We start from the raw sequence: 12,816 nt of genomic DNA, 5'->3' as shown, positions 1-12,816 counted from the left end.
GTTTTTATAAACTGATGGATTATGGACTGCAAGAGATAAAACTTCAGAATCTAAAAGACCACATTCAATAATATTTTTAAATCAGAGGTATACGCTGCATTTTTTGAGTGCCTTTTGTGATAAGGAGACAGTTGACTAGCTCAGTAAGAGAAGTAGAGGAATTGGTGAATCTTAGGGAGAAATCTAAAACCTTACAAACACTAAAATATAATGCATGCTAAACCAACCTGGAAACAATGCAAAATTTGTACACCTGATCAAAAGGTTCGGCATCACAAGATATAATTGAAAAAGAAATACTTAATTTCTAAATGACTACATTTTAAAAACTACTGTTCTCAGTTTATTACCTTTGGGTTCAGTGTGGGTACGAATGGGTGGATGCTGGGTCTAATGTCTTTGGCTGAGAATATTGTGATGGGGTTGGGTGGTGGAGGTAATGTCAGTTCTCCTGAAGTCAGGTCAAGTTGGTGGCAATGGGTGTCATTTCCAGGGGAGAAAGGGGGCTTGCTGGGTGTTGGATCCTGTAAGTTCAGTACAGTTGGATAAAAGGTGTGGATAAAATAGATGTAGAGTGGATGCTTCCTCTTTTAAGGCATTCTAGGATGAGAGGTCATGCTGTTAGGATTAGGGGTAGCAAAGTTAAAACAGAGTTGAGGATTGTGAATCCTTGGAATTCACTATCCCAAAGGGAGGTGGATGCTGGGACAGTGAGAAAATTTGAGGAGGAATTAGATAGTTTTTGTATTGGTAATGGGTTGAAGGGATGTGGAGAGAAGGCATGAAAATGGGGCGAGGAGCATATCAGTCATGATCGAATGGCAGAGAGGACTCGATGGGCCAAATGGCCTAATTCTGCACCTATATCTTATAAACTTATAAGGTGGGGTGAATGTCAGTTCTGGAGTGTAGAAGGCCACAAGTATTGGGGGAAGAGTTGGTATGGTTAAGGTGAGCTAGTGAGCCAAAGTTGAGTTAAACAGTTCTCCAGGATTTACAGTAAGTTTCTAATCCTCTAATATTCCCTGGGTATTTATTAAACTGAAGTGAGTCAGAACCCAAAGGTCTGACTTTAAGAGACTTTTTCACAGTTCCAGATGCAGGAATATTGCCTGTTGGAAGTTTAAGCTTCCCTGCTAATTCCCATGGAGTCAGATGCATCAGGGATTCTGCATAGTCCTGAACATCCTGTTCTTTGGATAATCTGACCATTGAAATATCTGAGCCACGAAAATCTGAAAATATTATCCTATATTTCTTTTTCTGCTTAATTCCATGAGGACTGAATAGTAATAGCTCAATATAAATCCTGTGAGTAACTATTCTTAATAATCAAACTGGTGTTAACTACAACCTACTAATGCAAGAGTAGTTAACTGACCTTCAGGTGACTCAGAGGGCTCCTTTTCAGATTCAGTAACTTCCTGTTTTAGGAAACTCTCATCCTTTTCATAACTGATCATTATTACAGCAGAAATATCAATTCCTAGTTCTCCCAACATAAGTAGAAACTGAAGGTTTTGGAAACCTTGGATTATGATGTAACGTTGAGGACCATCATCAGGTTCATCGTCTGTGATTAAACAAAAAGAAGGTTAATGATACAATAGGTCCAATTTTAATATATTTAAAACCCATTCACTCACACAGAGGATTATAATTAAGATCTAGTATCCCTTACTCTCTGTTTTTGTTATTTTATGTATCATTTCTCAGCCCAGGTCATAAACTTATGATCACCCTCAAAGCTGGTTTGAGATCAGGCAGCACAAGGTGTAAACTCAACTGGTCTACAGTGGACACACTCTGGCAGATTTTATGGAATGCATGGGATCTTTCACAGGCCATTCACATTGTTCAAGAAATATCTGCACTGGTCAGCTCCATGGCCAGGTTTTCCATTTATCCAAAAGACAAAGCTGTAGAGCTAGGGCAGAATTTTCCACTCATTGATGTGATGTGGGCAAGAAAGTTGGGAAAATATGGCAAAAATGTAAAAATTCAGAATCTTGGCATTGAAAAAAAGTGGATGCAAGACCAGTTGGTAGTGATGCAGGAGCAGGAGGGGTGATAAGATGTCCCCAATGAGTGAGTCAGAAGTACAGAGGACAGGAAGTATTAGTAGTTTGGGAGAATTTGGTGGGTAAGAGAGGTTGAGTGGACATGATGCAGCAACTGTGAGAGTTGTAGCCCATGGGCCTCGTGCAGTTGGCAGTATTAGTGTGAGTGGCTACTCTTTGAATATGAGAAAGCACAGATAATCACCGACTCCCTTCCTGCCTACTGTGTGTTCCTCCCTGGCTAGTGTCTGAGTTGAGGCAGGGTGGGCCTGGTGACATGACCTCTTTTAACAGTCTGCAGAGAAATGTACTGCCCACCTCTACACAAATCCCATTCTCCATATCACTGTTTGAAGAGCAGGAAGTAAATGTTCTTTTTAAACCATGTCCACAGTGATAATGGTGAAGCATCACTATGAGGGGCAGTTTCTGCTGTTCAGCACCTGAAGTTGCGTGCAGCTGAAATTTAAAGATGGTGTTGGGGGCATAAACATCAGAGGGTCCTGACAGTAGCAATCCCTTTTGCCTCTCTGGTCATGTGATTCATTAAAAAGACACCAAAGAGCATGGTTGTGAATTTAATGAGCTGAAGAGGAAGGTTTCATGAGCAAAGTCTCTTCAAGTTAATGTGCCTTATAAGCTGCATGGCCGTGCACGCAGTGACTTCCAGTTTTGGAGATCTCCAAACCTTAGCAGGAATGGAGCAGCAAGCCATGGCAGGTCAGGTGCTATGAATCTCAATACAATAAAACACTTCAACTGAAAAGGGAAAATTCACATCTCATGTACTGGCCTTTCAGGCGTATTTTGAGTTTCTAAGATTAAGATTTTCTGAATACTGAAATTTCTAACTGTTTCTTCACATATAAAAGACATACTTGGTTACTTCTGCAGATACATGAATTGAAGAGCAGGAGCAGCTCAAAGTTCTAGAAAGCAAATGCATATAGAAGGCAATCCTCATCCCACCTCATCCCAATGGCTATAAAGGGACTGTGGTGTTTCCAAGTTCGATACCCACCTCAGAAATATCGAGTGGAAATCAATGTTCCCCCTAAGCTGCACAGTTGCAGAGTCACTGGGAAGACCCACGCATGCCAATTGGCAGCCAATGACAAATTTCTGCCTCTAGAAGCTGCTGCCTTAAAAGTCCATGCAACAGTAAAAACAAAATTACAAGGAACGATGGTGGAGGGACATGTTAAGTGATTTCCAGGACTGATAGTTTACCTTTATTGCTGGGCAATTGAGCCTTTCCTAGAGGCAAAGTTCAGAAAAACTGCCTCCTTTCAGATTTTCAGAACGCTAATTCCTGAAATACCACAAAAGTTGAGGAATTTCCCTTTCAAGACAGACGCTTCAGTGCAATAAAGAGAAAGTGCTGCAGTGTAAAAGGCTTTCAATGAAACCGGAACAGAAACCACATCAATGCATCATTCAGGTGGATGGAAAAGCTCCAATGGCACTATCACAATAGACTTCTTCACTGTGTCTTGGCCAATACTTGTCCCTCAACCAAAATCACTAGAACTGTTAATCAATCATTTGAACATTGCTGTTTCTGGGAGCTTTTGTTGTACAAGTTGTTGCTGCGTTATATTAGCTACATTTCAACAGCAACTACACTTTAAAAATACTTAATTGTCTGTAAATTGCTTTATCCTCAGTTTGTGACAGGAGGTATATAAATGAAGTGCTTTCATTTATTTTTGTACAAACTGCTGTGAGGAGGTCTATATGGCAATTTGTTAATATTGTAATCCAAGCAAATTATTTTAAGACTAACAAATCAACAATGATATCCACTATAAATGATAATGACTTGCCCTGAACATCACAGCAGGTTACAGAATTATCGACAACAAATGTAAGGAGGTTCATTTTAGTAGGAGAAATAAGGAGTGTAAATGCTGCTCCGAAGGCAAGAAATTAAATGGTATACAGAAACAAAAGAGAACTGAAAATACTGGAACACAAGTTACAACAAATGCCAACAAAGGTTAGTAAAGCCATTTGGAGTACAAAATGCTAGGTTTTATTTCTTAAAAAGACAGGATGGCATTGTTAAATTCTATATGGTGTTGACTAGGCCACACTTGGAGCACTGTGAACATGATTAGTAAAAGGATACTGAATCGACAGAGATCGGTCAATTAAGATTTACAAGGATGATACTAGAATTAAGAGGATGCAATATTATTAAAGACTTTGGAAAAGGCTAAAAGAAATATTATCAAAACACTATTAAATTTGAAGAAGATTTATTAGGTTGAATGTGGAGAAAATGTTCAGACTTGTTAACTGAGCTCAGACCAAAAGGGCATACATACATAAGATAACCAATTGGTCAAATTAAAACAATTAGAATGAACTTCTTTAGAGTGAGGACAGTGAAGAACTTGCTATCACATGGATGGGTCAAACCAGATATCATTGTGGCATTTAAAAGGAAGTTTAATGCAAGCAAGAAGGAAGATGGAAATAGAAAAGAGTGGGAGTGGTAATTACAGAAAAGTATAAAGACTAGCATCAACCATCAGGCCGAAAAACTTTGGTAATTCAATCGTCAAATACTATACAATTTTACACTTAGAGAACATTTATGATCTTAAATTTTAAACTGACAGCTTTATTTGTTGTTACATTATTGAAGTAATTATATTCATGATTTAAGATATTGACTGTAAATCATTTTGATACAAATTGTTCTATGTTCCCTTTCCTGGCAAGCTATTCACAAGAAAAATCAAATAATCAGTGCTTTTTTTTCCATTGCATTCCAAACATTTACATTTTGATATACTTATAAATATAGATGTTTTTGGTGGACTGAGGATATATTCATACCAGCCTCCACCACACGCACCACAAATTAAAAAATCATAAGATATCCCATGCGTAAACTCAAACCCTAAACTTATCTTTTAAAGTAACACAGGTCAAATGAGAGTAAAGACAGAAACAGAAAACCACACTCAGAACCTGAAGAACATTGTACACGTACATCAGAAATATTTTTATTTCTTGTCTATGTAGAATTTCCACTCTGCAGTATGCAGAAAGTTATGAATGAAGACTTACTTATGCACCTGTCTATAACTTCCACTTCACCTCGCTTTAATAGCTTGGTATTCCTTCTGCTAACCGGTGGTTCTGGAGATTTTCTTTCTGTTTTGCCTTTTCCTTTGGATGGTGTCTTTTTGTCTGCTTTCTTCTTGTTGGCACTTGCTGCTATTGGTTCCTCTTCCATTATGACCTACAGCAAGTGATGCAAGAGATGAAAAGAGTTAAAATATTTAACTCTAATATTTCAGACAGCACCTTATTATGAAGGCCTGAGATCTACCTGGATTACATGATGTTTCTGTTAGAATGATTTATTTTTGAATTGATAAAAACAGGCTACAACTTACAAGATAAGTTTACATAAATTTAGGAAGACTATAGTGTATTGACCCTCACTCAACCTCAGTTTGCAAGCACCAGAAACTGGTACCATACTTAGTTTAGAATCCAGGTTAGGGGTGGATATTCATGTGGTGAACCATCAGATTTAAGCACACAGATTTTAGGTCAGAGGAATTGCATTCCATTGAAACCAGCTCATCAGAGTGTAAGATTAATTCTAACTCTGAAACAGAAGACCCAGATGCTAACAGTAAAACTGCTAGTTTTACTGGCCTGAGTGAAAAGGGGAGAGGTCAGTTAGACAGTCTTGTTTGGCATTAATTTGTGCATTATCCACATGTTGTAGAGTTTGGATCAAAATATGACTCTTCTCAATTCTTACACAAATAATTTTAATTATGTAATCAAATAATTATAATTTGAATTATTGCGATTTCCCAACTAGAGTAAATTCTTCTACCCCATTTTCCATTAAACCCTTGAATAATTTTTAAAAATCTATTAGATCCTCATGATCTGTTGGATTTTAAGATAGAAAAAGAAACATGCCACTCAACTTAACCTACTTTGGTATCATATCCTTTTTTTTGAAGGTCTTTCTGTTTGATGCACAGGATCTGGAATTTCACAATTTCACAGAGCAGGAGCAATGAAAGCTCTTCCCCTTTAGAAAGCATTTCCCATGCTACTTCTGTGACCTAGAATAGCCAAAAAGACAAAGCTAGAATGCTAATGCACAAAATTTTAAGTTACAACTGTTGTAGCTCCTTTACAGCTTAGAGATATGACTGACATCTACAGAATAAAGCCATGAAGAGCTGTTATGCAAGTAAAATAACTTTTGGAGAATGTGGACATCACATTGCATTGTCAAGTTAAAGTGTCGATGTTATTTGTATTGATTCACCAAGTGTTGGAGGTTTGAATTACTTCAAGTTTATGGAGGATGAAAAATGGGAGACTCTTTGGAAATGTGTTGGAATAGTCATATCGAGAAGTAACAATTGCATGGATGAACGTTTCAATAGCATATTTTAATTAAGTAAAATACCCCAAGGCACTTCATAGGGATATAACGATGAGAATTTACTGGTTTAAAGAAGGTTACATTGGAAAGGTGAGCAAAAGTTTGGAGAGAGAGTTAGTCATTAAGTAGGAATTTAGAGGAAAAGATATGGAGAGGCAGAGATAGTAAATACAACCTACAAATCACTTGGTCAAAGTGATCTTGGTCACTGTTTAAACTTCAAACAAGCCACCACTCTTCTCTTTATCTAGACTTATCAGCATATCCTCATATGCTTCACTTCTTCAACTTCTTATTTATTTTCTTCTTAAATGCATCTATGTTATTCACTTCAACTCCATCCTGCATTATTATTAAATTGAAGGGAATGTCAGCATTTAGGTCTTACAGACATACAAAGAACAAGAGTAGACCATGGTGCTTCGGCTCTACTCCACCATTCAATAAGATTATGGCTAATCTGATTTTAACTTCAACTTTACATTTCTGCACACTCTAATAATCTTTCATCCTCTCAATCAAGAATTTACTTAACTCTGCTGAAATTATTTAAAGATTCTGAATCCACTGCCTTTTGAAGAAGGGAACTCCAAAGATGCTCAACTCTCAGAGATGGAATGTTCCCTCATCTCTGTCTTAAATGGTTGTCCCTTACCTTTAAATAATGAACCCAAGTTCCAGAATCCCTCACAATAAAAAAAAATCCTTTCCACATTCACCCAGTAAATTCCCCTCAGGATTTGGGATGTTTCAATTAAATCACCCCTAAATCTTCTAAACTTGAAGAGGGTATAGGTCTAATTTGTCTTGCCTTTGTTCATAAGTCAGTTCACTCTTATCTTTGTCATCAAAACATTTAGCTACAATACCCAATGTGCCTTTATCCAATCATTTAAATAAATTATAATGAGTTGAAGGCCAGTACTGATCCATGTAGCACATCACTCGGGATATCCTGCTGGCCTGAAAAAATCTATTTATTTCTACTCTCTGCTTCCTGTTAGCCAACCAATCTTCTATGCAAGTCATATGTTACCCCAACACTATAAGCTTGGATTTCCACAAAAAAGTTTAATGTAATGGATTATCAAAAGCTACTGGAAATCAAAGTCCAATACATCCACTGGCTCCCCTTTGTCCAAGCACAAATTAATTCTTCAAAGAACTCCAATAAACCTGTTAAATATGATTTCTCTTCGACAAAACCACGTTAGCTCTGCCTGATTACCTTGAACCCGTCCATCTTATAATATCCTTAACAATTGCCTCTAATATTTTCCCAATGGCAGATGTTAAGACAATTGGTGTATCGGCACTTTCTTCCTGCTTTCTTCGTTCCTCCCTTTTTGAATAAAGGAGTTGCATTAGAATCATAGAATCCCTACAGTGTGGTAACAGGCCTTTCTGTCCATCAAATCTGCAACAACCCTATGAAGAGCATCCCAGTACCTTCATCCCACCCCCATAACATTTCAATTTACCATGACTAATCTACCTAGCCTGCACATCCCTAGACACTACAGACAATTTAGCATGGCCAATCCACCTAACCTGCACATCTTTGGACTGTGAGAGGAAACCGGAGCACCCAACAGAAAGCCATGCAGACACAGAGAGAACATGCAAACTCCACACAGTCACCCAATGCTGGAATCAAATCTGAGTCTCTGGCACTATCAGGCAGCAGTACTAACCACGGAGTCACCATGCCACCCAATTAGCTCCTTTCCAAACTAAAGGAATCTTCCATGAATCTAATGAATTTTAGATGTTGAAGTCAACACATCAACTATCTTACTAGCTAATTCCCTTAAGACAATAGGATGACATCCATTCGGACCCAGGAAATCATCAATTTTCAGTTCTAACAACTTACTCAGTACTACTTCCCTGGTAACTGTAATTTTCTTGAGCTCCTCCCTCCCATTCAATTCTTGACTTAAAGCTATTTCTGGGATGTTATTTGTATCAATCTAATGAAGAAAATATTTGTTCAATATGCCTGTAATCTCTTTAATTACTAATTCGCAGTGTATTTTTTTTTACAGGACCAACATTAGCTTTGTTAACTGTTAATTTTTTAAGTATCTGAAGAAACTTTTCCTATTTATTATGATATTTTCGTTAATTTTCTGTCACACACTCATTTTCCTCTCCTTAGTAATCTTTTTGTAATTCTTTGCTGTTTTTCATATTCTTCTAATCTTCTGACCTGCCATCTAGTTTTGCCTAATTATATGTCTTTTCTGGCGTTTGATACTATTTTTGACTTGCATGGATGGTCCATGCTTTTGAATTTTTGTTACTTCATACAGTCATACAGTGTAGAAAAGACCTTTCAGCCTATCTATATAGATTTATACTATCTATACTAGTCCCACTTTCCTTTAAGTGGCCCATAGCACTGAATGTTATGACATTTCAACGGCTCATCCAAATACTTTTTAAAGTTTGTGAGGTTACCCTCCCAGGCAACACATTCCAGACTCTCACCACTCTCTCTGTGAAAATACTCTTTCCTCAAATCCACTCGAAACCCCCTGCCTTTTACCTAAAAATGATATCCCTTATTATTGATCCTTCAACTTAGGGGAACAATTGCAACCTAGCCACATTATCCATGCCCCTCATAATCTTATATATTTCAATCATGCTCCCCCCTGCTCTAAAGAAAACAATTTGAGCCTAATCATCCTCTTTTCATACCTGAAATATTCCATTCCAGGCAACAGCCTAGTGAATCTCTTAGTCATGGAGTCACACTGCAGTGAAACAGACCCTTTGGTCCGACTAGTCCATGCTGACCATAATCCCAAACTAAACTAGTCCCACCTGTCTGCACTTGGCCTATATTCCCCATATATTTCTTATTCATGCCATTATGGAAATATTCTTCAAATGTTGCAACTATATCCACATCCACCATTTCCTCTGGAAGTTCATTCCACACACTAACTAATCTCTGTATAAAGAAATTGCCCGTCATGTCATTTTAAAATCTTTCTCCTCTCACCTTAAAAATATGTCCTCTAAATCTCCCACCCTAGGAAAAAGACACCTGCCATTCACCTTATCTATACCCTTCATTATTTTATAAACGTCTATAAATTCACCTCTCAACCGTCTATGCTCCAGTAGTTCCACCCTATCCAACTTCCCTTATAACTCAAACCTTACAACCTTCTGCACGTTCTCCAGAGCAACCAGCTCCTTCCCATGGTGTGATAATCAGAACTGCACAACATACTCCAGATGTGGCCTAACAAAGTTTTCTACAGCTTCAGCATAGCCACCCTGCCATGACTGATAAAGGCAAGCATCCCATATGTCTTGTTAACTACTGTATTAACATGCCCTGCTGCTTTCACAGATCTGTGAATAAGCACTCTATTGTCCTGCCATTCATTGAGTATTCCCTTGTCTTGTTACTTCTTTCAAAGCACATCACCTCACACTTTTCAGGGTTAAATTCCATCTGCCTTGATTTATTCATTTGACCAACTCATCAATATCTTTCTGTAACCTAAGACCCTCTTCCTTGGAATTGTTAAAATATACATATCCTGCTCTTTCTGGAATATTTTCTGGTTCATCTCCCACCTGCGAAGAAAATGCACAGTTGTCAAAAGGACAGAGAATTGGAAAAACATGGAGTTCTTGATGGGTTGTCAGACTGAGGGAAGTTTTCAGAGGTGCAGAGGGGTAAGACCAAAATTTCAACACAGGGATGAGTACTTCAAGCTAAGTGTATTTGTGTAGGGGGAACCAATGCATGTCAGTGAGTAGTGATGTACTAGCTAGACCAGGCTTAGTGCATATTCAGACACAGGTAAGCACAGTTCTACATTATCCCAAGTCTTTATACACAGAAGATGAAGGGGGGTGGGGGGTGGGTGGGTCAGAACCAGCAGCGCATTAAAATATTTTAGGCTAGAGGTTAACAAAAGTATGGTTAAGCATTTCAACAATAGATAGGCTGAGATAGAGGTGGAAATAAACAATATCAAGTACATGGAATACGGAGTTCCCAAGTTCAATGCAGAGTCAAACAAGATGCTGAGGTAATAGACAATGAAGAGATTAGAGTTGGTGGCGAAGAAGCAAAGTTGTGACAGATCTGAAGAAACTAGCTTTGATCTTTCCAATGTTTAATTGGACCAAATTCCATTCAATATTGGACAATGGGAAAGCAATGTAAGGATTGAGAAAAGTGATGATGCCATAAAGCTGAGTGTTACCAGTGTAAATATGAAATGTGGCATTGTATTTTAAGATAATATTGCTGAGGGTTGTCTAGAAATGAGGAAGAGAACAGACAGTAATAGATCCTTGGGGATTGCAGAAGTAACCATGTAAAAGCAGAAGAAGGAACAGTTTAAAAAAAAACTAGGAAATTGAAACACCATATTCAAGATGTGCAAAACATGAACACCATCCAAGTAAAAGTATTTATGGACTGGGGAAGGGAGTGCCAAATTATCTCAAAGTGTGTCCTTGTTTCCACCTGATGCACCTACTATAATATCATATTGATGATACATTTTGTATTTGAACAATAAGTTTTTGCACAGAGACAGAATACACCTGAATTAGAAATGAAACTGATGGAATGCCAAAACCGCACTTTTTAAAGCGGTGAAAAATGAACCATTTAAACAAAAATTTCAAATCAATTATTTAAAAACATATTGTTTTAAACCATGTATTTTCATTGAATCATAGATTTCCTACAGTATGGAAAGAGGCCATTTGGCCCATCGAGTGCACCAACCTTCCAAAGAGCATCTCTACCCCATCCCTGTAACACCCTGGCTAATCCACCTAGCTTGCATGTTCCTTGACACTAATTGCCCTGGACACTGTGGGCAATTTAGCACAGCCAATCGACCTAATCTGCACATCTTTGGACTGTATGAGGAAACTGGAGCACCTAGCAGAAACCCATGCAGACATGGGAAGAACATGCAAACTGCACCAAATGCTGGAATTGAATCTGGGTCCCTGATATTGTGAGGCAACAGTGTTAACCACTGATCCTGGTGCATTTCATTTGAAAAATGTAATTTCCAAAATTTCAGTTTCATTGTTTTATTTCTGATCAAAAATAACGTGGAAGATTTTGCACAAAACAGTTACAGAAAATTAGTAATGTCATGTACTTCCCAAGAAAAAAACTAATTTGCTTTTGGGAAACAGTATTCTTTTAGGCACAGGGACAGGATTTTGCCAGATTTTAAAGTGTGGGGTTGTGCATGTAATGTGGTGGTGAGCACACCACCTGCACTGCTGAGAAAACCCACACTATCACATGCCAATTAACTCATTAAGAGCTGAAAGGAGATGGATTTCAGAGGGCATTCCTGTTCTCCAAATGGGAAACAAGCTACTTTTCCCTTTACCAGGACTGCAGTAATCAGGGACCTGGCAAATTTAGGCCCTTAAGTGACCATTAATTGATCATGTAAGAGCCTTCATTTAAGGGCCCTCTTGTAGGGCAGTTGTAGCATCCCTACCCCCAGACCGAGAAAGCCAGATTCAAGTCCCACTTGCTCCAGAGGTCTGTAATAACATCTCTGAACCAGTTGATTAGGAAAATAGGTTAAAAAAGGAGCCTTTATTTATGGCAGGTTAAGAAAGTTACTTATGAACCTCTTATCAAGAGCTTAATTAGTGAAGAAGCATCAAGAGTTATAAGTTCCTCTCCAGGGCCCACTAACTGTATTATTTCCCATGTTACTTTCAGTGAAAGGAAAATCACTCTTGTGTGTTCATTGAACCATGATTTAGCAAACTCATAGTGCAACAATTACAGTGCTCCTTAGGGAGTGCTTTCTTATTGAAATATTTAGTTTTGAAATATTTATATTTAAAGTAGAAATTATTACCTCATAAAACATGGGAAGGTCACTTGGTCTCTTCCCCTTTGGATTTCCAAATTCAACAACCTGAAAACGTAATACAGTAATTTAATTTTATCAGAAAAATTTACTGTTATAAATTATTTACAATTTTTTATAGTTCTCTAATGTGAGGAACAAACCAATGGATTCCAGATGGCTTTCATGTCAAAATTATTTTGGGAGAGGATGAGGGCAAAGCCTAATATGAACAGAATTTTGTAGCTGGTAGGAAGCTAGGGATGGCAAAAGGAATATGGTTAAATACCAACAAGTTAGCCTGCATGGGAATCATGAGAGAAGGAAGAGAAGCCTCTATCAAAGTATTCTTTTCCTGATTGGAAACCTCTGCCCCCAGGTGCACTCTCTCTCTCTACATTAATCCACACCTAGTCCACACTCAAGTGTCCTTTCCCCTTCAGTA

At 38.0% G+C, this 12,816-nt stretch overlaps 1 protein-coding gene across 1 annotated transcript in view; it reads right to left on the bottom strand.

Annotated features, from left to right (window-relative positions):
* The window catches only part of spag17 (sperm associated antigen 17), a 225,401-nt gene that overhangs the window by 198,284 nt on the left and 14,301 nt on the right, over nucleotides 1-12,816 (bottom strand). The window contains exons 4-7 of the mRNA XM_060832789.1: nucleotides 12,381-12,440; nucleotides 6,035-6,166; nucleotides 5,142-5,316; nucleotides 1,382-1,573 (exon numbers count right to left, since the gene is read on the bottom strand). Of these exons, the coding sequence (XP_060688772.1) occupies nucleotides 1,382-1,573; nucleotides 5,142-5,316; nucleotides 6,035-6,166; nucleotides 12,381-12,440 (559 nt within the window). The remainder of the gene's footprint in view (nucleotides 1-1,381; nucleotides 1,574-5,141; nucleotides 5,317-6,034; nucleotides 6,167-12,380; nucleotides 12,441-12,816) is intronic.

The sequence above is a fragment of the Hemiscyllium ocellatum genome, chromosome 12 (genome assembly GCF_020745735.1).
Source record: "Hemiscyllium ocellatum isolate sHemOce1 chromosome 12, sHemOce1.pat.X.cur, whole genome shotgun sequence".
Classification (NCBI taxonomy): Eukaryota; Metazoa; Chordata; class Chondrichthyes; order Orectolobiformes; family Hemiscylliidae; genus Hemiscyllium; species Hemiscyllium ocellatum.
Note: the sequence above shows the minus strand (reverse complement) of the source record. Positions and strands in the feature narration are given on the sequence as shown.